Below are 26,196 nucleotides of genomic sequence, written 5' to 3' on the forward strand. Positions count from 1 at the left end.
CTTTGGTACAGATCTTTGATAAGATCTGAATGCTAGGCTGAGTGCGGTGGCGTGTAATTCCAGCACTTTGGGAGGAAGAGGTGGGCAGATCACCTGAGGTCAGGAGTCCAAGATCAGCCTGGGCAACAGGGTGAAACCCCATCTCTACTAAAAATACAAAAATTACCCAGCCGGGTGGTGGGTGCCTGTAATCCCAGCTACTTGGGAGGCTGAGGCAGGAGAACCACTCGAACCTGGGAGGCAGAGGTTGTAGTGAGCTGAGATTGCACCACTGCACTCCAGCCTGGGCGACGGAGTGAAACTCCATCTCAAAAAGGAAAAAAAAGATCTAAATGTTGAGAGTTAATCGGAGCTGTAAAGTCCTGTCACAATCATTTTGCATACCACGTTTTCTTAGGTACGCGAATATGGGACTTTAGAAAATTCATGAACGTGTTATCTTTAAAGTTGCAATTTCCTAGACTCTGTCCCTGGGAGGCCTTCCAACCAACAGTCAAGGGCCCTTTGCCAACAAATTTATAGGCAGTCCACACACTCTGACACACAGAAACATGGCCCAGGGGCTCTCGTGATCTCCAAAGTTATCCAAATGTCTACCAAAACATTTCCACTTACACAAAACCTCCTCCTTTATTTACACATCTTCCACAATATTTGTAAGTTTTCTCCACAGTACACCCTCATCCCATGAAACTTCTCCATAGCGATAGGCTTCTACTTGAATAAGGTTTCGCTACCATTTTTTGGTGGTATTTCAAGCTCTTAAATGGAATTCAGTTGGCATTTTAAAAATCCCACTTATTACTTCCCCTTTTTTAAAAAGAAACTGCAAAATAACCAAGCTATCTGTAGGCAGCAGACCTCAACTGACCAGTGCCATATTTACTCATTGTGGTATCTTTCCATACTCCATGATTCAGAGATACATCACCAAGACCAAATCTTATTCCAGAAGTCAGCACTAAAAGGTTTCACATTAACTTTGACTTTAAAAGGGTGCATACTGCTCAGTACCTAGTAACCACGCATACAGTCTTCTGTTCAGGGACATGTCCCTTCTCAGTAGGGTCTGGGTGGCGGCCGAGAGAATGTGCACGATGTCAGATCTGAGGAGGGGGATGGCTCTCTCATTGGAATCCTATTAGAAGAACAGAGAAATTTACTGCAAGGGAACAATAGCGTAGATTGCTGACTTTTTGACACGCAGCCCTTCCTTGCTGGTCTACAAAGCTCTATCTCAAAAAGGGCTGGTTCCTTACACATTACCCATGGAAAGAAGCTATTCAATAGGTGCAATGAAAATGCTATCCTTGCAAAAATGAACAAGGACTTTTCACTGGCTACCAGCAAATAACGCCCATGAGTGGCTGAGCTGTCCTTGTACGACAAACGGCTTGAGATCTATATCCCACCCCTTGGGAAACACCAGTGACTTACTAGAAGAGTACAAATGACTTACCAGACAGGTATAAAATGGGAAGAAAAACAGAACGATTTCCAGATTATTTCTTTGCACAAGAACATTTGAGTCCAACAGGGAGGCACACAAAGATTTCACCTGTAAACGATCAAATGGCATTAGCATTTTCAGGCTACTCTTTATGGTCATAAAAATGAAAGTAACCTTTCCCAGGAATCTTGAAACTCCTGTGTTATATCACTCAGAAGAGAACCAGTAGCCACAGGTCAGGAGGGCGTGGGTTCTAGCTCTGGAAGCCACAGGCTGTGTGACATCGGAGAAGACATTCAGCTGCAGACCTCACTGTTCCATGTGAGAGCCGGAGGGGTTTGGACCAGATGGCCGGGTTCTATGATCTCAAATTCTATGATCCCAGAAAGGATCCAACAGGAACCTTAAACTAAAGCTCTGAAGACACACGGGAAAATAATTCCTGATCAATTCAGTAGATATTTTGAGTGTCTTTTCTAATACAGATAGGTAGACTAGAGATGCATAAGAAATTAGAGCCACAGACAAATGCTCAGAATTTAGAAGAGAACTCTTTCAACTGCAGAGAACACTGATGTTCCATGGGAAAGCTGGGCTTGAAGGACAGGAAGGAGCTACACTGAGACCGCAAAGAAGGGCAGGAATGGACAGCCAGTGGGACAGACGGGAATGGCCAGGAGCAAAGGCACTGTGAGGCCAGGCCCCGTGGCAGTCGTGTGGGAGCGCAGGGCCTGCAGGGAAGAGTGAGGTGCTGTGGCTGGGAGCAGATGGTTAGAATGCTCTTGAGCTTGGACTATAGCTGTTGGCAATGGGAAGTCAGATATATATATTTTTTTTCTTTGAGACAGGGTCTTGCTCTGTCACTCAGGCTGGACTGCAGTGGTATGATCTTGACTCACTGCAACCTCTGCCTCCTGCGTTCAAGCGATTCTCGTGTCTCAGACACCTGAGTAGCTGGGATTATAGGTGCCCGCCACCATGCTCTGTTAATTTTTGTTTGTTTTTCAGACAGAGTCTCGCTTTGACACCCAGGCTGGAGTGCAGTGGTGCAATCTCAGCTCACTGCAACCTCCGCCTCCCAGGTTCAAGCGATTCCTTTGTCTCAGCCTCCTGAGTAGCTGGGATTACAGGCGCCCATCACCACACCCAGCTCATTTTTGTATTTTTAGTAGAGACGGGGTTTCGCCATGTTGGCCAGGGTGGTCTTGAACTCCTGGCCTCAGGTAATCCACCCACCTCGGACTCCCAAAGTGCTGAGATTACAGGCATGAGCCACTGCGCCCAGGCTAATTTTTGTATTTTTAATAAACGTGGGGTTTCACCATGTTGGCCCGGCTGCTTTTGACCTCCTGACCTCAAGTGATTCACCTGCCTCAGGCTCCCAAAGTGCTGAGATTACAGGCATGAGTCACCACACCCAGCTGGGAAGTCAGACATTTTTAAAGCACAGGATACATATGAGCAAAGCTAGGCTTTCTCCCCATCCCAAATCTCTAAGCAGATTTGGGATGGGGGAAAAACCAGTCAGATCCAAGAGTAAGAGACAAGGAGCCAGAGCAAAGCTGAGACGATGGAGAGAAAGAGACAAAGGGGATACTGACAGGGCAGGAAAGGGACACGTTCATCGGGATCTCCCGTGTCCTGATCATTGCACGAGGCGCTTTTCATCCATTTTTCCACCTTGTCCTCAGAGAGATCCTGTGAGGCAGGTCTACAACCCCCATTTTGCAAGGAGAAATGGAATCAGAGGGTAATTCACACTCAGCTGTGGATCTCGCCTGAGAATTCAATCTGAACACTTTAAGATCAAAGTGTGGCAACACCACCAGGTGGCGAAAGACAGCAAGCCATAAAAGCACAAGAGGCAGGTTTGGGGAAAAGAGACAAAGATCTGGGAGGTTACCATTTCTAATGGCACGAGAAGGGATGTCGTTACCACGGAAGAGAGCTTCCCTTGAAGGGCCTGGAGATGGATACCTGGGGAACCCCGATAATTCAGGTTTGAGAGCAGCCAACAGAGACAGGAGAGCAGGGGGAGGACGACAAGGGAGGAGGGGGTTTCCATGTAGGAGTGGGCAGTGGCCCCCGTGACACAGGCCAGAGGAAGGAAACAAAGACCTGCCAATGCAGCAGACCCCCTGCGTGCACAGGCCGTCTGAGCGCCGTGTGCAGCTAAGCACATTTCTGCAAAGCCAGGGGCCTCCAGAAGGGACCTCTGAGGGTGTGAACACTTATTCGAATGTATGAATCTTAATGCCACTTTGGGAGGCTGCGGTGGGTGGATCACCTGCCAGGCAGGCAGTTCGAGACCATCCTGGCCAACATGGTGAAACCCCATCTCTACTAAAAACACAAAAATTAGCCGGGCGTGGTGGTGGGTGCCTGTAATCCCAGCTACTCGGGAGGCTGAGAGAGGAGAATTGCTTGAACCCGGGAGGCGAGGGTTGCAGTGAGTCGAGGTTGTGCCACTGCACCCCAGCCTGGGCGACAGAGCAAGACTCCATCTCAAAAAAAAAAAAAACAACTTAATGCATATGTTAAAAAAGCCACCACCAGCCTCAACTGCACAAGGCCTCCTTCTCGCCTTGCTCAGCCGTTCGTTACCCAGACTCAAGCTTGGTGCACCTCCCTTTCCTGGATGTCCCTTTGCAGCTTCAGTGACAACCTGCCCATGAGGATGCTGTGCCCACGTGTCGCCTCCTCCCCACGCCCCATGAGGAACACAGCACCCACCGTGAGTTGGTGATTGTTCCCCAGCATGTACTTCTGCTCCCGGACGGGGGCATCCCTGTTGATGTGGCCCACCACGAAGACTGAGGCAGGGAGGCGGATGGACGGGCTGGCCAGGATGCTCCCCCAGAGGGCGGTGTAAAACACCTCTTTGCCAACCACCAGCGACAGTCTCAGGAGCAGAGCATCCGTTCTGTTGATGAGAGAGGATAGGGTTCAAGGGCTCGTCCCGTCTTCCCGAGTCCCACTGCAGACTGCTCTGTGAATGCTGCATGAAGAACCACAGCGGATTCGCCTGGCTGGGGAAGCCCCACCTTCCTCATCGCCGGGAGCCGCTGCCATCTCTCACTCTGCTGTGTGTGTCCACCTGCTGGCTGTCACACTGATCCTGGATTTGCTAAAACCAATGTCACTAGGCAGCGCAGTGTCTTGGCCAATGGAAAGTGTCTAAGCAGTCGTGCATGGCGGGGCAGAGACCCATCTCCACCCTGGCCGCGCCACAGATGCCTAGGTGCTCACGGAAGGGAGGTTCCACCATAAGAGGGATGGGCAGGTCAGCCACTTCACAGAAAGGTGGAAGGAGCCATTCATGTATCAAAAACAAGCATATGCTGAGGAGACTGATCAAAGACTTAAGCAATTAGATGCCACCAACCTGAGCACAGCCAAAAATGTGCCAAGTGACATCTGCCTTTAGAAATACTAGGGGCAAATCTGCCTGCCTCCCACGACCCTGCAAATTCCATCAGCCTGGAGTGGTGTTTCCTTTCAGTCTGCCCACAGGACCTGCATGTGCTGATTCCCGCTCCCAGGGGCCCTTGTGCTGAGGCCGGGCATTTGTTCGCCTCTTATCTTTATCTAGGTCTCCCATGATACAAAGTCAGCACCTTCTCACGCATCCTTTAAGAAAAGCAGCGTCACCAGTGGATCAGGGCTTGTTTTTCCACTGATGCTGACCAAGGCCAGGCCCATGTCTGTTCGGTGGTGTCCCTGCAGCTGACTGCGGCCCTTTCCCTGTCCGCAGTGCACACAATCTGCAGGCTGGGTGACAGCATCTACCAGTAAAACAGCAGAGGCACATTCCCCCTAAGGGATATCACCCCACGAAGGATCTGACTCATTACCTGAAAGGATTCAGTTTCTCACATGCTTCCTATCTGCAAAGACCACAGAAAACAATGACAGAAAAACCAACCCGGTGGAATGTGTTGGTTCACCGAGCTTGCCAGAGTTGGCCCTCCTGTGTCCAGATCCTGGTTGTGATGCTTCCTAGCTGCAGGACCTAGGACAAGTTTAACATCTGTGCATGCCTGTGCTCAGCTAAAAGACAGGGGAAGGAGCCTCGACCTTGTGGAGATGTTGTGAGAAGGAAGCGAGAGTCCCCTCGAAAAAAAACAAAAAAACAGTTCGGCTGGGCACGGTGGCTCACGCCTGTAATCCCAGCACTCTGGGAGGCTAAGGCCGGTGGATCACCTGAGGTCAGGAGTTTGAGACCAGCCTGGACAAGATGGTGAAACCCTGTCTCTACTAAAAATACAAAAATTAGCCAGGCATGATGGCAGGTGCCTGTAATTCCAGCTACTGGGGAGGCTGAGGCAGGAGAATTGCTTGAAGCCGGGAGGCGGAGGTTGCAGTGAGCCGAGAGGGCTTCACTGCACTCCAGACTGGGCAACAGAGTGAGACTCTGTCTCAAAAAAACAAACAAACAAAAAAAAAAAACCAACACTCAACCCAGGAGAACAGACCTAATGCTTGGGCCATGCCGCCTGCAATTACTACTAGGTCCGCTCTGTTTGCTGTCACAGCCCCAGTGCCTATTTGAGCATCTGACTCCAGGTTGGCACTCAAAAAACCCCTCAGATAATTTTTTTGTATTTCCTTCAAAAATATCTACCATCGTGTTATATTAAAAGTGCATTTTGTTCTCCTTAAAATTAGTCTGAACTTTTTGGGGTCCTGTAAAATACTGCAGGAAATAATGCATGGTACCGTCTTCTTAGAAAAAATAAAAATGAAGAGGCATAAGTAATGGCTAAGTGTACAGAAGAAGTACACAGGGTGATTTAGTGGCTGAGGTTATTGATTGGTCTTCTATTAAAGGCTGAGTAAACAAATAGAGCTTGTCTTTGCCCAACTCTGAAATCATCACAAACACTATAATGTACACACCGTGGTGTCACAGTCCCCCTTTACTTAGAACTGCATATTCCCAAAGTATGTTCCATGGAACACTGGCCACTAGAGATGTTCCACAGAAGAGGGGTTCCACCCTCAAAAGGTTTGGGAAATGCTGCCTATGTTATCTCTTCAATATTCTGAAAACTGGCTACTAGCTTTCTATTAAAGAAATAAATTTTTTTTTTCTTTTTTTGAGGCAGGGTCTTACTCTGTCACCCAGGCTGGAGTGCAGTGGCACGAACACAGCTCACTGCAGCCCTGACCTCCTGGGCTCAATCAATTTTCCTCGCTCAGCCTCTGAGTAGCTGGGACTACACACCCATGCCGCCACACTGGGCTAATTTTTGCATTTTGTATATAGACAGGGTTTCATCATGTTGCCCAGGCTGGTCTTGAACTTTTGGCTTCAAGTGATCTGCCCTGCATGGCATCTCAGTGCTGGGACTACAGGTGTGAGCCACTGTGCCCAGCCAGCTTTATTTTGTAAGTATCATTTTATTCTAAAAAAAAATGGATGCATACTAACAATTTAAATGACATCACAGTAGAAACAACAGCAACTATGACAAACCTTTGGTATGAGAGAGCAAAATAACCGGGGTTAAAAACGAAGTAACTTCCTACTCAACAAGAGTTACTATGATCATCTCGGTTGTTAAATTCCAATATTAGTGTGCAGTTTACAGTACAGAACCCTACACTTTTTTTTTTGAGACGGAGTTTCACTCGTTGCCTAGGCTGGAGTGCAATGGCATGACCTTGGCTCACTGCAACCTCCGCCTCCCAGGTTCAAGTGATTCTCCTGGCTCACCCTCCTGAGTAGCTGGGATTACAGGCAGCCGCCACCATGCCTGGCTAATTTTTGTATTTTTTTTTTTGGTAGATACGGGGTTTCACCATGTTGGCCAAGCTGGTCTTGAACACCTGACCTCAGGTAACCCACCCACCTCGGCCTCCAAAAAGTGCTGGGATTACAGGCATGAGTCACCATGCCCCGCCGGGAACCCTAAACTTTTAATTCAAAACGAACAAATGGGCCAGGCACGGTGGCTCACACCTGTAATCCCAGCACTTTGGGAGGCCAAGGCAGGTGGATCATTTGAGCTCAGGAGTTCAAGTTCAGCCTGGCCAACATGGTAAAACCCCGTCTCTACTAAAAATACAAAAATTAGCCGGGCATGGTGTTTTGCACCTGTAATCCCAGCTTCTCGTGAGGCTGAGGCAGGAGAATTGCTTGAACCCAGGAGGTGGAGGCTGCAGGGTGCCAAGACTGCACCGCTGCACTCCAGCCTGGGCAAGAGAGTGAGACTCCATCTCAAAAAACAAAACAAAAACAAACAAAAAACCAACAAACATTTAAAAAAAAAAAACAACCTAACTTCCACACCCCAAGTATTTCCATCCTTCCTAACTCATCCCGGCTTATGCTTTCTCATGCCTCCTGCAAACACAGCTCCTTCAAATGACACTGGCATGCTCCACTCTTCACAACTGAGAGCAGGTGAGTGGCATGGGCCGGGCACTGCAAATCCCAAGCACTCCACAACTTTGGTTCTGCAGCTGCTTGCCGAAAGGACAACCACGGAAAGCCAAGCTGTCACAAGACAGCACCACTTTGGTACAATCATCTGAAACTGAAGAGGCAGGGCAGTGACGACAGCACCCTGTACCATAAACTGCAAGTCAGAAACAGCGCTAAAGAGGGAGTAAAAAAAAGCCTCGAACCAGCACAGACCATCATCACAGGGCCTGAAACCAACCAAAAGAAATGTTGGTGCTGGGTGCAGTGGCTCATGCCTGTAATCCCAGCACTTTGGGAGGCTGAGGCAGGCGGATCATTTGAGGCCAGGAGTTCAAGACCAGCCTGGCCAACATGGTGAAACCCCTTCTCTACTAAAAATACAAAAATTAGCTGGGTGTCATGGTGCGTGCCTGTAGTCCCACCTGGCTACCCAAGCACTTTTGGGAACAGTTACCAAACCGTCTCAGACTAAAATGGATACAGCAACCAAAAAATCTTGCACAGTCACTTCAATTACTGTGGCTGCAACACACTGACTCAGAGATTATTGTATAACCTTTCACTGGCATCCACCTTGGAGAGCTGATAACTAATCACTTCTGGGTGCCACATTGCATTTGGTTTTCTGTCGCAGCTAAATAGATTCAGTGATTCATGAAGCTTTACTTGGCTCTTGGTTCGATGTCAAGAAATCATGATATTTGGAAAAAACCATCAGTGTTAAGCAACTTTAACAACTGTTCAAATGAACCTTCATTTATCAACTAAGAAAACAAAAACACTCCAACTATTTACACTTCTAGTGTGATTCACACAGATTTAAAAGATCACAGTAAGCTTTAGAGAACTAACGTGTTCATCTGTCCAATGATGGAAAAATCATGTAGGACATATACTCACCTATCTGTCATCAGAACATAAACATAGCAGAACTTCTAGAAAGGGCCTGGGATTAGGAGTCCATTGGCATGGAGTCTGGTAATGTCCTCCAGCTGCCTCCTATGTGACCTGGACCACTCATTAACTCAACACACACTTACCAAGTTTTACCATGTACCAGCCACAGGGCCTGGCGCTGGGCTTAAAACCGCAACGAGACAGATTCTGCCTCCTAAGGTGGAAACTGTAAAGGTGGATTCTCCTTTCGAAAATGGAGAGCCAACACCTGGTCTATGTGAGAGCTTGAAATGGTTAAAGCGCAATGTTTTGGTTACATCTGTCAAGTCCTGATATAGAGCTCATGAAATGCACCCTTGGCCACTTCCTAAATAACCCTTCAAACCATTCTGATTACTTGGTTTACTTGAGGCTGGGGGAGCCGTGCAAATGGACCTTAGATTGATTCCTGGGTTCCACTCCAGCCTCCTGCACCCCTCAGTCACAGCTACTACCACAGGAAAGGGTGACCTGACTAGGGCCTCCAGCACAGGGAAATATGAGCAGTGCATTGTGTCATCACATGGAAGCTTTTACAAGCACAAAAGTCACCAGTGACTGAACATGGGCTCTTAAAACAGGTGCCATTAACAGAGGTGAATCACTGTGGCATCTCTCAGAAGAGTTAATAAGCTGGAAGTGAGTTCTTACTTTATACTTCTCCAGAAACAAAAGTCACTGTATATACTCAATAGTCTGGTTTGTTTGTTTGTTTGTTTTTTTCCAAGACGTAGTCTGTCTTACTCTGTCGCCCAGGCTGGAGTGCAGTGGTGCAATCTCGGCTCGCTGCAACCTTCACCTCGTGGGCTCAAGCTATTCCCCTGCCTCAGCCTCCTAAGCAGCTGGGATTACAGGTGCACACCACCATGTCTGGCTAATTTTTTTGTATTTTTAGTAGATATAGGGTTTCACCATGTTGGCCAGGCTGGTCTTGAACTCCTGACCTCAAGTGATCCACCTGCTCTGGCCTCCCAAAGTGCTGGGATTACAGGTGTGAGCCACCGTGCCCAGCCATACTCAATAGTCTGAACAGATACACACTTTCTCCCATTCCTAAGCAGTGACCACAAAATAAAAAAAAAAGCTACATGAACTTTTGTGTATATGAGTGTTATAGATTTCTCCAAGGTGCTACTGAAATCTGTCAAGATATTCTGCTTCGCATCACACTAAATTGCATTTTCAAGCCCTGCCCTGGCTTTGCTTTTTAATTTAGAAGCAGCCTAGTTTAATGGAAAGAAGAAGGACTTTAGAATCCGATATGCGCTGGGCGCGGTGGCTCACGCCTGTAATCCCAGCACTTTGGGAGGCTGAGGTGGGCAGATCACTTGCAGTCAGGAGTTTGAGACCAGCCTGGCCACCAAAGGGAAACCCCATCTCTACCAAAAATACAAAAATTAGCTGGGTGTGGTGGCACGTGACTGTAATCCTAGCTACTTGGGAGGCTGAGGCGGCAGAATCACTTGAACCCAGGAGGTGGAGGTTGTAGTGAGCCGAGATCGCACCACTGCACTCCAGCCTGGGTGGTAGAACAAGACTCTGTCTCAAAAAAAAAAAAAAAAAAAGAATCCGATAGATACAGTAGAATAGAATCCCAGCTCTGGGGCTTGCTGACTGTGCGACTGGGAAACCTTCTTACCCTCTGATCCTCACCTGTAAATGGAGGTAACTCCTGGAGCAGAGGAATTCATTACACAATGTGATCATGTGTGTAATGCACGCTGCAAGTGCCCAGGAAAGGGTCCATTCATTTCCTCCACACTAGGCGCCCTAAGAGGGTATGTCTTCCCCTCCACACATGGTGACTCCGTGGGTAACTCCGTAACGGGACAGGAGATCATGGGAACCCTGCACTATGGTGTCCCTTATTAATGAGCTACATTTCTCTCTGCGTAAAGGATCTCATCTCTCCAGGCTCGGGACTTCCCCTTTGGTAAAGAGACACAGAGAGATTCCCGGGAGGAATTTGAAATCACAACCACCAAGGAAATGTGAAAGAGCAACCCGACCTCCACACCTACTACTGCTTCCCGTGTCTCTGCACTTCCTTCCCCGTGTCCTTTTTTTTTTTTTTTTTTGAGATGGAGTCTGTTGCCCAGGCTGGAGTGCAGTGGTACAATCTCGGCTCACTGCAAACTCCGCCTCCCGGGTTCACACCATTCTCCTGCCTCAGCCTCCCGAGTAGCTGGGATTACAGGCGCCCGCCACCACGCCTGGCTAAATTTTTTTATTTTCAGTAGAGACGGGGTTTCACCGTGTTAGCCAGGATGGTCTCGATCTCCTGACCTTGTGATTCACCCACCTCGGCCTCCCAAAGTGCTGGGATTACAGGCGTGAGCCACCGCGCCTGGCCCCTTCCCCGTGTCTTATAAAGCAGTGGAGTAAACACAGCCTGGACAAGACACCCACGCACCTGTCGGAGATCTCGGAGCCCTCTTCGAGGCCGGGCAGCAGGCCGACGATGAAGGCCTGCAGACTGGGCAGGAGCAGCTTCTGCAGTGGGAGGAAGTACTTCTCGTACAGGGTGAGCAGCACTGGCCTCACCGACACCGCCGCGTGTGCCAGGAGAGGAAATAACCCGCAGCTTCGAGAAAGAACGAGAGGGAGCGGGGCAGAAATAAGATACCCCGTCAGAATTCCCAGGTGACAAGCCAGCCAAGGGGAGTTTTCACAAGCAAACAGCTGGCCATTTAAACTGCTGGTTTCGATGTGTGTGTATGACATGAGATGGTCACAAAACACTGTTACGTAACGAGCCGGCAATGAAGCTGTCCGCACATTCAGATCCTAAAGTTCCCTTATAGAAAAGTCAAAACGGGGTGCTGGAGAGGATGTGGAGAAATAGGAACACTTTTACACTGTTGGTGGGACTGTAAACTAGTTCAAACATTGTGGAAGACAGTGTGGCGATTCCTCAAGGATCTAGAACTAGAAATACCATTTGACCCAGCCATGCATTACTGGGTATATACCCAAAGGATTATAAATCAAGCTGCTATAAAGACACATCCACACGTATGTTTATTGTGACACTAGTCACAATAGCAAAGACTTGGAACCAACCCAAATGTCCATCAATGATAGACTGGATTAAGAAAATGTGGCACATATACACCATGGAATACTATGCAGCCATAAAAAAGGATGAGTTCATGTCCTTTGTAGGGACATGGATGAAGCTGGAAACCATCATTCTCAGCAAACTATTGCAAGGACAAAAAACCAAACACGGCATGTTCTCACTCATAGGTGGGGACTGAACAATGAGAACACTTGGACACAGGAAGGGGAACATCACACTCCGGGGCCTGTTGTGGGGTGGGGGGAGGGATAGCATTAGGAGATATACCTAATGTAAATGACGAGTTAATGGGTGCAGCACACCAACATGGCACATGTATACATATGTAACAAACCTGCACGTTGTGCATATGTACCCTAGAACTTAAATTAAAAAAAAAAAAAAAAGTTAGGACGGATAGACTCCAGAAGGCGCCCAGTGACGTCTCCTGGTGATGGCTTTATGATTAATTGTTGCGCATACAGCCCTACGCTTATTTTGCCTGTTTGTCATTGTCTCATCTTGTGAGCTGAAATACCAGTTACTTGGGTAATAAAAAGGAACACAGCAGAGAAGCAATCGCACCTGTACAGAAATAAGTCCTTGGCCAGCCATTTGGTCCCCACAATTTTAAAGATAATCTCGTAGGTTTCTAGAGCTTTTAAGTGCACACCACTGGGCAGGGCAGGATGCAAACACTGAGCTAATCTTTTGCTGATGAGGAGCCGTCTTGGCAACAAGGAGTACCTCAGGTTACTCTGAAGAGCCTGTCAAACAAGAGAAAAAAAACACATGAGGAAGAAGGCAGTGATATTTACAATGGAGAGTGAATCTGCTGAAGCCAGAGAGACTGCAGCCATGCCCTGGTGTGGCTGTAAGAAAGACACATACACAACAAAGGGGCAGAGGGACTACATGGCGAGAGTCCACAGCAGCTCTGGCAGTGCTGGAGATGAGGCAGGCACAAAGACTTTCTTAGTACGTGGCCAGCTTCTCAGTCACACCTCGGAGCCCGTGATGGGTGAGGGCCGTGTGCTTCTCTATCGCAGGAAGCCATGAGTAGGGGCTCACTTAGAAGATATGGATTGGGATTAAAGCCTTCCAGGCTGTGACTCCTGACATTTCTACCAGTTGGAGATGGTGCTGGGAGAGATCCGTGTTCCCCAGGAGGAAAATGGCACCACCCCACCGGGCTGGAGCAATGCTAGTCCCGAGCTAGGCTTCCATAAGCAGGACACACAACACATCTGCGGGAAGCATCCCAGAGTGCTTGCTGTACCTGAGAAGCAAGGTCGAGAGTGTGGAGATCGATGCCGTCCTTCGTGGCATCGAGTAACCATGGGCAGAGCTTTGTGCGTGGGAGGCCCCTCATGGCTTAATCTTTTTTTTTTTTTTTTGCGAGATGCAGTCTTGCTCTGTCACCCAGGCTGGAATGCAGTGGCACGATCTCAGCTCACTGCAACCTCTGCCTCCCAGGTTCAAGTGATTCTCCTGCCTCAGCCTCCCAAGTAGCTGGGACTACAGGCGCCCGCCACCACACCTGACTAATTTTTTGTATTTTTAGTAGAGACAGGGTTTCACTGTGTTAGCCAGGATGGTCTCGATCTCCTGACCTCGTGATCCACCCGCCTCGGCCTCCCAAAGTGCTAAAATTACAGGTGTGATACACTGCGCCTGGCCAGCTTAATCTTGTAACAGAGTGTCTGATGTTATCAGGGAATGATCCACATAAGTAGCTTATTTGCTCACACAAATATTTACTGAAAGCCTACAGGGTAAAGTTCATGCTTCTTTTTTTTTGAGATGGAGTCTTGCTCTGTTGCCCAGGCCGGAGTGCAATGGCGTGATCTTGGCTCACTGCAACCTCCACCTCCTGTACCTCCTGGGTTCAAGCCATTCTCCTTCCTCAGCCTCCTGAGTAGCTGGGATTATAGGCACAAACCACTACATCCAGCTAATTTTTTGTATTTTTAATAGAGATGGGGTTTCACCATGTTGGCCAGACTGGTCTCGAACTCCTGACCTCAAGGGATCCACCCACCTCGGCCTCCCAAATTGTTGGGATTACAGCCGTGGGCCACCGCGTCCAGCCAAGTTCACGTTTCTTAAAAGGTCTCCCAAGCACAGCTCCTGCCTGTTCTGCCTGCAATCCGTGGCTCCAGCCTTCCTTTCACTGCCCCTTGCCTAAATGCCCTTCCGGCCACCTTGCTAATTCTTCCTCACATGTGATTTAGCTCAGTGCCCCCATCTCAGGGAGGCAGAACAGGCCTTCCCTCTGCAGTGCGAGGGCAGGGACTATCTCATTCTTCTCTGCTGTCTCCAGCACCTTGCACAGTGCCTAGAACAAAGCGGGCAGTTGGGAAGAGCATCTAAGACATGTGCAATGCCAGCTGCATTCCATCCACATCAGAATCGTTGGCCCTCAGCCTCATGACTGCAGGGCCATGACAACTTTCCTCTTGTACGCAAACACTACGATCCCATCTCTAAAGCACACTCAGGTTATGCAGGACATAAAAGGAAGACAAGGAAAACAAGAATATTTTCCATCAGATATCTGTGGTCTAAGTGAATTCTCAAATTCAATAAAGTGACATCTTTAAAAAAAATCAGATATGGCCAGGCGCAGTGGCTCACACCTATAATCCTGGCACTTTGGGAGGCAGAGGTGGGTGGATCACAAGGTCAGGAGTTCAAGACCAACCTGGCCAACATGATGAAACCCTGCCTCTACTAAAGATACAAAAAATTAGCCGGGCGTGGTGGCACATGCCTATAATCCCAGCTACTCGGGAGGCTGAGGCAGGAGAATTGCTTGAACCCAGGAGGCAGAGGTTGCAGTGAGCCAACTGCACTCCAGCCTGGGCGACAGGGCGAGACTCCATCTCATCTCAAAAAAAAAAAAAAAAAAATCAGATATAACTAGTGGTCATCAAAAAAGAGTTGCACTCTGTTACAGAGGCTGGAGAGCAAGTGTGCGATCATGGTTTGATGCAGCTTCAACCTCCAGGTTCAAGTGATCCTCCCACCTTGGCCTCCTGAGTAGCTGGGATTGCAGGTGCATGCCACCAAGCCTGTTCTGTAGAGACAAGGTCTCCCTGCATTGCCCAGAATGATCAACTGGTCTCAGACTCCTGGGCTCATGCAATCCTCCTGCCTCAGCCTCCCAAAGTGCTGGGATTACAGGTGTGAGCCACTGCGCCCAGCCCTTAAAACATCATTTATGAAGAATGCAATACCTTAAAACAAAGGGAATGCTAACAAAATAATGTGAAAAAATGTGCTTATGTTCCAAAAAGGAAAAAAAAAAAAAAAGAACAGAGGAGAGGCCACTTAACTTCCACACTGTCACAAAGGATGAGAACAGACTGACGGTAGCAGCAGAGAAGGAATGAATGTGGATAATGGACAGGAAATAGTACATTTGCTCACGGGCAATTTCAAACACATAGAACGGTCAGGCAGCCAACACCCAGCTTCACCACCAGCAATGCCCGGCCAGCCTGCAGAAAACATTTCCACGACTCTCACGGCTGACTGATCACAGGCTAACAAGATTTCTCCATGGATTCAAGAGTAGGAGAGCTAAAAGCTGTCTTGACCTGTACCATTATTTTTGTCAAAGCAGAGTTTTCTCTTTTTAACACTACCAAATCTCATTTTTGCTCAGTATACTCTAAGACTTCTGCTATTTGGGGCAAAAAAAGATGTTAAGTACTTCCCATGGGGAGCATCTGGGATTCCTAAGGGGTTCCCTCAGTCTGTGCACATAGCAGGATCCCTTTCTTCCGCTCTTTTGAGTATAGGCATGGCAACATGACATATTTGGGGCCAACAAGATGAATAGAATTACGGGAGTCACTTCTGGCACAGATCTTCAAAGCCAACTCATAGCTTATCACTTCTCTTTTCCCTGCCTCTAAGATTATGGAAACGCAGGTTGAGATAAAGCCCCTGAGAAATTTCAGAGAGCAGAAACCACTTTCTGATCCAGTAAGGCAGAAATAAACCATGTTGTAAAAGTCACCATGATTTGAGGATTGTTTGTTACTGTGCATAACTTTCCCTATCCTGACTGATACATCTCTTTTCACATGAACGCAATTGCAAGGAACCACAACCACTCATTTCAAATTAATAGAACTGATTGCTATTTTTTCTCATTTACATGTGTTACCTCACTTCATGTAATGTGGAAAAGACATAGAAAAAGACACATAACCCAGAACTGAGGCTGTAACCAGTATAAGTGGAATGAACTTGTTCACTGTATGTTGACCATGTTTATCATGTTTTGATTTTTTGAGACAGGGTCTCACTCTGTCACCCAGACTGGAATGCAGTGGTGTGATCGCAACTCACTGCAACCTCTAACTCCCAGGCTTAAGCAATCCTCCCCCCTCAGTCTCCTGAGTAGCCGGAATTATAGGCGTGCACCACCACATCCTGCTGATTTTTTTTTTGTTTTTGGGGGATTTTTTTTTTTGAGCCAGAGTCTTGTTCTGTCACCAAGGCTGGAGTGCAGTGGTGCAATCTCAGCTCACTGCAACCTCCACCTCCCAGGTTCAAGTGATTCTCCCACCTCAGCCTCCCAACTAGCTGGAATTACAGGCATGTGCCACCACACTCGGCTAATTTTTATATTTTTTAGTAGAGACAAGTTGAGCCACATTGGCCAGGATGGTCTTGAACTCCTGGCCACAAGTGATCTACCTGCCTTGGCCTCCCAAAGTGCTGGGATTACAGGCTTGAGCCATCATGCCCAGCATCTTTGGTATATTTTGTAGAGATGGGATTTCGCCATGTTGCCCAGGCTGGTCTCGAACCCCTGGGCTCAATCGATCCACCTGCATTGGCCTCCCAAAGTGCTGGGATTACAGGTGTCAGCCACTGTACCCAGCCCACGTGAATAATGTGAGCAAGGCCCATCTGAGACAGGCAACTGATTTCTGTTGAAGAAAAGGTGCACTAAAGGCAAACTCATACTGCTTATCAAGAGAGACAAGCTGCAGTTGTCTTCTTTAAAAATGCAGCAAGAAGGCCGGGTGTGGTGGCTCACGCCTGTAATCTCAGCACTTTGGGAGGCCAAGATGGGCAGATTGCCTGAGGTCAGGAGTTTGAGACCAGCCTGGCCAACATGGTGAAACCCGGTCTCTACTAAAAATACAAAAATTAGCCGGGCATGATGGCACATACCTGCAGTCCCAGCTACTCAGGAGGCTGAGGCAGAAGAATCTCTGGAACCTGGGAGGTAGAGGTTGGAGTGAGTCGAGATTGTGCCACTGAACTCCAGCCTGAATGACAGAGTGAGACTCTGTCTCAAAAAAAAAAAAAAAAAAAAAAAAAAGAGAGAGAGAGAGAAATGCAGCAAGAGCAAAGGCAATGAACCAATAGGACTTAGAAAAATGAAAAGATACCCTTCCTTTGTGATAAGAAAAATAAAATTAATATAACAGTGAAGTATCATTTTCTTCACCCATCAGAGAGGTAAGCTTGACTCAAGCATACAGGTTCAAGCATAGAGCAGAGTGATCTAGAGATCATGAACAAAGTTAATCAAAACCAGGTCTGGATTTGGCCAGACAGAACTTGCTAGACTGCTCCTTGGAGCTGTCATCACACAAAGATTGAGTGTTTATACACTCCACATGGAGGCTCGCACTTAGCAAGTGCTTCAAAACTAAGGCTAAACAAACCAATAAACAAAACTGAGGCTATTACTAATGCCTGGTCTAAATATGCAAGCTTGGGCACCAGAGTCGCCAATTCCAGTTTCAGAATTTGCTGGTTGGGCAAACTACCTTTCTGGGCTGAAATTTCATCTGTAAAAATGAGGACTGTGATATCTCACCAAGTTACAAGCATAAAGAGATCTCATGTATAAAGAATTTAGCATACTGCCTGGCACAAAGTAAGTAATCCACACATATGACCTCTTAGTATAATGACAAATTGAAAAATAAGCAGAATATTTAAAGATGGAGACTCTACCCTTTGTGCAGAAGCTCAGAGCTGTAGCCCAATGGAGAAGGCAGAACCAGCTGCTTGGATCAGCGGTAAAGGCCACCATGGAGGTTCCCACTTGGGGTCCCTGCAATTCCACCTTACGAGACTTTTCCGTGATGCCCTTCAGTCTCACTGAGGGCCAGCACCAGCCACAAGAGGGACAGCACATTTTTAGGGCAAACTTCTCTGGTGGATACTAATGGGGTGCATGAAATGCTACGCCAAAATATGGTACCTGGGAAACTGAGAAAACAGCAGAAGCAGGAAGGATACTCTCACCTTCCTCCCTGTGGCAGCTCATAAAGCCTAGGGAGGTCTCTGACCTTCTCCCTCCCTTCTCCCCTGAACGCTCTGTGACAGCTGTCCTGCCCTATACCCAGAAGGAAGGAATGTCTCACAGAGGCACCAAGAAGAACCTGAACAAACAGGCCTTGCTAAATTCCCCCCGGGGTATTCCTGAATCATCACACCCCGCATCCAGTCATTCTACGCGACTTCATCAAACCCAAGCATAGAAACACAGACTGGAATCCCTGTTTCTTCAAGTCTTCATTTCTGAAGGTTCTCATGCCATGTAAAACTTAATTTGCATGCTTTTCTCTCGTTAATCTCTCTTTCGTTATAGGGGTCTCAGCCATGAACGTCGCAATGGATGAGGAAAAGATACTACTTCTTCACCCCTTCAACACTGTTCTTTACAACTGCTAATGCCCTGTATCCAAAGACAACACCGGTGCCCTCTTCCAAGTACAGGACTTAGGAAAGCTTCTTTCTTAGATAAAACAGTATGAATTTCCTTGTTCTAAAGAATGAAAGTGGGGCCGGGTGCGGTGGCTCATGCCTGTAATCCCAGCACTTTGGGAGGCCAAGGTGGGCAGATCAGAGGTCAGGAGATCAAGACCATCCTGGCTAACATGGTGAAACCCCGTCTCTACTAAAAAAATACAAAAAAATTAGCCGGGCCTGGTGGCGGGCGCCTGTGGTCCCAGCTACTCGGGAGGCTGAGGCAGGAGAATGGTGTGAACCCAGGAGGCGGAGCTTGCAGTGAGCCGAGATCGTGCCACTGCACTCCAGCCTGGGAGACAGAGCGAGACTCCATTTCAAAAAAAAAAAAAAAATGAATGAAAGTGGCTGGGCACAGTGGCTCACACCTGTAATCCCAGCACTCTGAGAGGCCAAGAAGGGCAGATCACTTGAGCCTAGGAATTGGAGACCAGCCTGGGCAACATGGCAAAACCTGGTCTCTACTAAAAAAAATACAAAGAAATTAGCTGGGTGTGGTGGCACATGGCTATGGTCCTAGCTACCTGGGAGGCTGAGGTGGGAGGATCACCAGAGGCCAGGAGGTTGAGGCTGCAGTGAGCTGTGATCATGCCACTGTACTCCAGCCTGGGCGACTCTGACTCAAAAAGAAAAAAAAAAAAAAAAGAATGAAAGTTAGGTTTTTGGTAGTTTTTTTTTTTTTTTGACAGTGTCTTGCCCTGTCACCCACAGTGGAGTGCAGTGGTGTGATCTTGGCTCACTGCAGCCTCAATCTCCCAAGCCCAGGCAATTCTCCCTCCTCAGCTTCTTGAGTAGCTGGAACTACAGGCGTGTACCACCACACCAGGCTGATTTCTATATTTTTTGTAGAGATGGGGTTTCGCCATGTTGCCCAGGCTAGTCTCAAACTCCTGAGCTTAAGCAATCCACCCACCTTGGCCTCTCAAAGTGCTGAGATTATAGGCATGAGCCACCATGCCCAGCCAAGAATGAAAGTTATCCTAAGGAGTTTAAGACCAGCCTGGGCAATTCTGTAGGACTCCATCTGGAAGTTTCTGTTTGGGAGGATGAAAAGGTTCTGGAGATGGATGGCAGAGTACACAATATGAATGTACTTAATACCACTGAACTGTGCACTTAAAAATGGTTAAAATGGTCAACCTTAGGCCATGTGTATTTTACCACAATAGCATAAAGAGAAAAGAAATAATGCTGTTTCATGGCAATTGCTCTTGCTGGCTAAGGCTGCAAGAGCCATGAACTCTTTTTTTTTTTGAAACGGAGTCTTACTCTGTTGCCAGGCTGGAGTGCAATTCTCCTGCCTCCGCCTCCCAAGTAGCTAGGATTACAGGCACGTGCCACCAAGCCCGGCTAATTTTTGTATTTTTAGTAGAGACAGGGTTTCACTATGTTGGCCAAACTGGTCTCGAACTCCTGACCTCAAGTGATTCACCTGCCTTGGCCTCCCAAAGTGTTGGGATTACAGGCGTGAGCCACCGCGCCCGGCCTAGCCATGAATTCTTGAGTGACGCTTGCACGCCAGTCCCTCCTGGAATGAACTGACCAGAAAACAATGGGACTCATTTCAGCAAATCCTGAGGCAGCCCAGGGATTCAGTCCAGCTCTCTTGAGAGTGATCTTTCAATCTTTAATTAGCACAATAACCACCTTCTAGGGCTTGCAAACTCCTGATTTCCTCTTCAGGGTGTGTGTGTGGGTATGTGTTTTTTTTGTTTTTTTTTTCTGACTTGTTTTTTAAAGTTCTAGTGGGGTTTGTCTTATTCTCTGACAGCGTCTTCACCCTTCACCAAACAACACGCTTCAGTTCCCATTTGGCAATGTCGCTGACACTGTGACCCACTAGCCACAGCTAGGAAAACTCCAAGATAAGAAGTATTTGGATCCCAAGAAGGAAGCCCTGCTCTCAAATTCCTTCTAACTCTCATCTAGGAGGAGAAGCAAGAGCTCCTGCGCTCATGGCCGGTCTTGGTGACTTTTCCTTCTTTGAGCTAAAACTGGGCCACATGTCACTCTCATCCCTCTCCCAGCAGGCCCAGGGCTGCCAAGACTGGAATTAGCACAAATCGGGTGTGCCACCCTCACACTACCTTTCTCATCTCCATCCTCCATCCAGGCTTTGCCAAGAATCTTCTCCAGCACGAAAAGCTCAGCAAACACTTCCAGGACAGTTTCACTATCCAGAAACCCAAACTGGCTGGCCAGTAAGCTTAATATACGTATCATACGAGAAATATTCTTCTGCAACTATAGAATAACTATCACAGAGAAACAGATGAACTGAGGTCGGGCACAATGGCTCACGTCTGTAATCCCAGCACTTTGGGAGGCCGAGGCAGGTAGATCACTTGAGGTCAGGAGTTTGATATCAGCCTGGGCAACATGGCAAAACCCTGTCCCTACTAAAAATACAAAATTTAGCCTGGCGTAGTAGCAGAGGCCTGTAATCCCAGATACTTGGGAGACTGAGGTGGGAGGATCACTTGAACCCGGGAGGCAGAGGTTGCAGTGAGCTGAGATTGCGCCACTGCACTCCAACCTGGGTGAGAGAGCGAGACCCCATCTCAAAAAGAAAAAAAAAAAAAGAAACAGATGAACTGGCCAGGAAAAATGGCCATGTTTTCAAAATCACTTTTAATTTAATTAATTAATTTATTTAGAGACAGAGTCTCACTCTGTCCCCCAACGCTGGAGTGCAGTGGCGCAATCTCGGCTCACTGCAACCTCCGCCTCCTGGGTTCTAGCGATTCTCCTGCCTCAGCCCTCCCGAGTAGCTGGGACTACAGGCGTGCGCCACCACACCCAGCTAATTTTTGTATTTTTAAGTAGAGACGGGGTTTCACCATATTGGCCAGGCTGGTCTCAAACTCCTGACCTTGTGATCCACTGTCTCAGCCTCCCAAAGTGCTGGGATTACAGATGTAAGCCACTGCATCCGGCCTTCAAAATCACTTTTTAAAGTGCTAAAAAAAAAAAAAAAAAAAGGAGAAACTGATTAAACAGGAAATTAAACTTTCTTATTTATTTCACTCAGGAACTACACTGTTCTAAAAGCATTCCTTGAGCTATAATTAGGACATAATTGTAACATTTTTGACCTCATTATATGCATAGGCTCAGTAGGGTAATCCTAAAAGAAAATACTAAAATGTTAAGTATAAAGTATGTTTGAAAAAAAAAAAGATTCAAACTACATCCAAGCTTAATAGAAATCAGGAAGTGTCACCATTGCTCCACCCAAGAAAATATCTTTGTTTTCCTTTGACTTTACACAACCTGACAGTATGACAGTCCCCAGGACGTGGCATGATTTAGAAGCATTCTGTGTAGGCAACACGATGAAAAATTCCAAAAGGCTACACCATGGACACAAGTTAATATGCTTAAAAATGGTTAAGATGGTAAATTTTGTTACATGTATTTTACCACAATTTGTTTATATGTATTTTACCACAATTTAAAATGCTTTAAAAAAGGAGTAATTTAACCATATGGGTGGGGAGTGGAGAGAATTATGTTTCATTTTTAAAACGCTTTATTTAGCCTGTAAAATAAAAATGTTAAATGTTTCCTTTAAAAGTTCCTAGAAGAGACAGTCACCCTACTTTTGCACAGAGTACAATGCTGACTTCAGAACGCCAGATGTCTTTGTCTAGAAAGAAATGTAAGTCAGCCAATTTAAAAGCACGTCTCCCACCAAGCAAACGAGGAGTTGCATTTTTCACGGTGAAACACCGACATGTCTTCCTTCTGGAAGTCAGGCATCTTTATAAGGGTGTTCTTTTCATGCCACTGAAAGGAAGCTGCACAGTGGCACAGTGAGTCAGGGAGGCCAGGTGGCACAGGCTCGAACGCTCAGTGAAGCACCTGCCAGGGGGCACTGTTAGTGCCCTTTAGACAGGACGAAAATGGAACAGGCCAGCACTTGGCCGGGATTTCCCAAGTGCTCATGGTGTGGCATTCCACCTTGACTGAAATGGCATGACCCGGTTGCTTTGCCAGCTTGAGGGAGTGGCGGTAGCAAGAGATAAGCTGGAGAAACAGGCACAAGGCAAGGCTGCCGAGAGCCATCTCAGGGAGTCGGGATTCTACAGGTAACAAGTGAGACCAGTTTTTGTTGAACTGGGAGAGAGCAGTGCTGCTATAACTCCTATGTAAACAAGCAGCTTCCTTCTCTGAAAGGTCACAGCTGAAATATCACTGTGTTGTATTTACCTAAGTCAGCTGAACCCTAACAGGGCCATGCACGTGATTAATCAGCTCTCAGCATGAGTTATCCACATCCCCAAATCCCAGCTTCCAATAAAGCTGCTAGCAAGGAATGGGTCACTCAGGCTAACTCCATCTTCTGCATCAGGTAAGAAGACACATTAGAATATGCATTTTTTTCCTTTTAAAATTTTCTTAAAATTACCATGCTGCTTGAGTAGGAGTAGAACTGAAGGCTGAATATATCACCAAAAGAGGCAGGCCGGGTACAGTGGCTTACGCCTGTAATCCCAGCACTTTGGGAGGTCGAGTCGGGTGAATTGCTTCAGCCCAGGAGTTCAAGACCAGCAACATGGCAAAACCCTGTCTCTATAAAAAATACAAAAATTAGCTGGGCATGTGACATGCACCTGTAGTCCCAGCTACTTGAGAGGCTGAGGCAGGAGGATCACTTGGGTCTAGGTCAAGGCTGTGGTGAGCTACGATGGCACCTCTGCACTCCAGCCTGGGCAACAAAGTGAGACCCTGTCTCAAAAATAAAATAAAAAATAAAATAAATAGGCTGGGCACAGTGGCTTATGCCTATAATCCCAGCATTTTGGGAGGCGAAGGAAGGCGGATCACCTGAGGTTAGGAGTTCAAGACCAGCCTGGCCAACATAGCGAAACCCCGCCTCTACTAAAAAAAATACAAAAATTAGCCAGGTGTGGTAGCGGGCTCCTGTAATCCTAGCTACTTGGGAGGCTGAGGCAGGAGAATCACTTGAACCCGGGAGGCGGAGGTTGCAGTGAGCCGAGATGGTGCCACTGCACTCCAGCCTGGGCAACAGAGCAAAACTCTTGTCGAAAGCCAGGCCTTGGCTTCAGCAATGTCATTCTCCCCACAGACGATGAGTGGGTGCTGGCCACAGTCAAGCACCCTCCCCCGGGAGGGGAGGGGAGGGGAGGGGTGGGGCGGGATAGCCAGCTCACCCACGCCAGGCCTTGGGGGAAGAGCACAGTGGGTGCTTGACTGTGGCGGGCACCCACTCACCGTCTGTTGGGGGAATGACATTGCTGAAGCCAAGGCCTGAGCCCTGGCACCTTGGCAGGTTCAGAAGCTCATTTTTATCAGTTTACCCAGAGATGGCTCTGCTGTGGAGGGAATGTTTTGCTGGCCACTGGTCGAGCTCCTAAGACGAGCTCCGAAAGTCAATGGGAGGGGAACTGTGACAGAGGCCAGGCTTTGAGTGGCAGGCCTGGGTCCGAGTCCGGGCTCCAGCTCTCATCTGAGCAAGCCTGTCACAAGTCACCTGATAGCTCTGAGGCTCTGCTTTCTCACCCATTATTTCTGAAACCTGGAATCCTCCAAAGTCAGCACCATTCAGCCCCTTTTACTGAAGAACGAGCTGGAGCTCAGAGGTCTGCCTGCAGCTTCCCAGGTGTGCAGAGTATTTCAGGTCCGCCAGCGCCCTGCAAAGCCAACACTCCGGGGGTGGGGGTGGAACATGTAGACATGTCAGGGGAGGCTGAGGAAGTGCTATAGGTGACCAAAAATATACCATCACCTACTCATAAGCTGGTCGTGCAGGATAAACTCAAAAAGGAGCTGAAACACACAGGGTATTCATTCTATTTCCACTTCCCCAGTGTGTCAGGGTTAACACTGGATATGCGTACACATGTCCACACATGCAGGCACACAAATACATACACACATACTTCCCATACATATACACACACCCTCTACACATGCATACATGTACACACATGCACATACACACTCCACACATATACACTGCATACATATACACACATGCATACACACATCCCACACATGTACACATACACAAGTCATGAGCAATAGGGCCTGTCAGCCACACAGGCTGCTCCCAATCTCTTAGTTAAGATGACTCAGGAATCCACATGCTAGATCAGAAAATTACTTCTTTTTTTTTTTTTTTTTTTTGAGACAAAGTCTCGTTCTGGTGCCCAGGCTGGAGAGCAGTGGCGCAATCTTAGCTCACTGCAACCTCTGCCTCCTGGGTTCAAGCAATTCTCATGCCTCAGCCTCCCAAGTAGCTGGGATTACAGGCGCCCGCCACCATGCCCAACTAATTTTTGTATTTTTAGTAGAAACGAGGTTTCACCATGTTGGGCAGGCTGGTCTCAAACTCCTGACCTCAAGTGATCCACCCGCCTTGGCCACCCAAAGTGCTGGGATTACAGGTGGGAGCCACCGCGCCCCGCCCAGAAAATTACTTTTTAAAACACAAGGCAACAAACTCACCGCTGACTCACAGCAGGTAAGCTGCAGCACACATGTGCAAATGCTGCCCCTTATTTTTCCCCGTCAGAGTTTATTATGACACTTAGACTCAAAGCCACTCTGTCTTGCCACTAATGCCTACTTTCCCTGTCTTCCCACAGAGGAAATTTAGGTAGCTGTGATGCTGTACAGTGCCTTCCGCATTTCTAGACTTATATATTTTTTTTTTTTTTTTTTTTTTTTGAGGAGTCTCGCTCTGTCACCCAGGCTGGAGTTCAGTGGCGCGATCTCGGCTCACTGCAGGCTCCGCCCCCCGGGGTTCGCGCCATTCTCCTGCCTCAGCCTCCCGCGTAGCTGGGACTACAGGCGCCCGCCACCACGCCCGGCTAATTTTTTGTGTGTTTTTAATAGAGACGGGGTTTCACCGTGTTAGCCAGGATGGTCTCGATCTCCTGACCTCGTGATCCGCCTGCCTCGGCCTCCCAAAGTGCTGGGATTACAGGCGTGAGCCACCGCGCCCGGCCTCTAGACTTATATTTTATTCTTTTGCGACGGCACAACACTTCGTCAGCCTTCCCTGACATTGTTACGTGTTGCCCTCAACCCTGGAGTGTGGGCTTCCCAAGGCGCTGGCCGACCTGAAATACTCGTCATACACCTGGGAAGCTGCAAGCGAGCCTTTGAATTCCAGTTTCTTCGTCAGTAGAAGAGGCTGAGTGGCACTGAGTTTGGAGGATCCTAGGTTTGAAAAACAATGGTGGCAAGCATATAATAGGGGCTCACAAAGGAAACTGTTCTATTTGGGGGGTCTAAGAGCTAACAGTCTCAGAAGGGATGAAAAATGGCAGGAGGAGGTGAAGGCAGCTGAGTTCTGTAATAAACCACAGGAAAAGAAGGTAAGGATGTGGGGCCGACTTGCCCTTCAGAACACAGTGTACACCTTGAAATGCACATGATGCAGAGAACACTGCCATTCTTTTTTTTTTTTGAGATGGAGTCTCGCTCTGTCGCCCAGGCTGGAGTGCAGTGGCGCAATCTCGGCTCACTGCAAGCTCCACCTCCCGAGTTCACGCCATT

The 26,196-nt window shown here is 47.8% G+C and overlaps 1 protein-coding gene across 4 annotated transcripts in view; it reads right to left on the bottom strand.

Moving 5' to 3' along the window:
• The window catches only part of DOP1B (DOP1 leucine zipper like protein B), a 135,346-nt gene that overhangs the window by 79,389 nt on the left and 29,761 nt on the right, over positions 1-26,196 (bottom strand). For all 4 annotated transcript variants that reach the window (XR_008657863.2, XM_055279637.2, XM_055279638.2 and 1 more), the window contains exons 3-7: positions 12,463-12,644; positions 11,230-11,400; positions 4,184-4,373; positions 1,460-1,558; positions 1,015-1,138 (exon numbers count right to left, since the gene is read on the bottom strand). Coding sequence is in view for 3 of the 4 variants with exons in the window: in XM_055279637.2 (XP_055135612.2) it covers positions 1,015-1,138; positions 1,460-1,558; positions 4,184-4,373; positions 11,230-11,400; positions 12,463-12,644 (766 nt within the window). In the remaining variant the exon portion in view is untranslated. The remainder of the gene's footprint in view (positions 1-1,014; positions 1,139-1,459; positions 1,559-4,183; positions 4,374-11,229; positions 11,401-12,462; positions 12,645-26,196) is intronic.

This window comes from Symphalangus syndactylus, chromosome 5, assembly GCF_028878055.3.
Source record: "Symphalangus syndactylus isolate Jambi chromosome 5, NHGRI_mSymSyn1-v2.1_pri, whole genome shotgun sequence".
NCBI lineage: Eukaryota > Metazoa > Chordata > Mammalia > Primates > Hylobatidae > Symphalangus > Symphalangus syndactylus.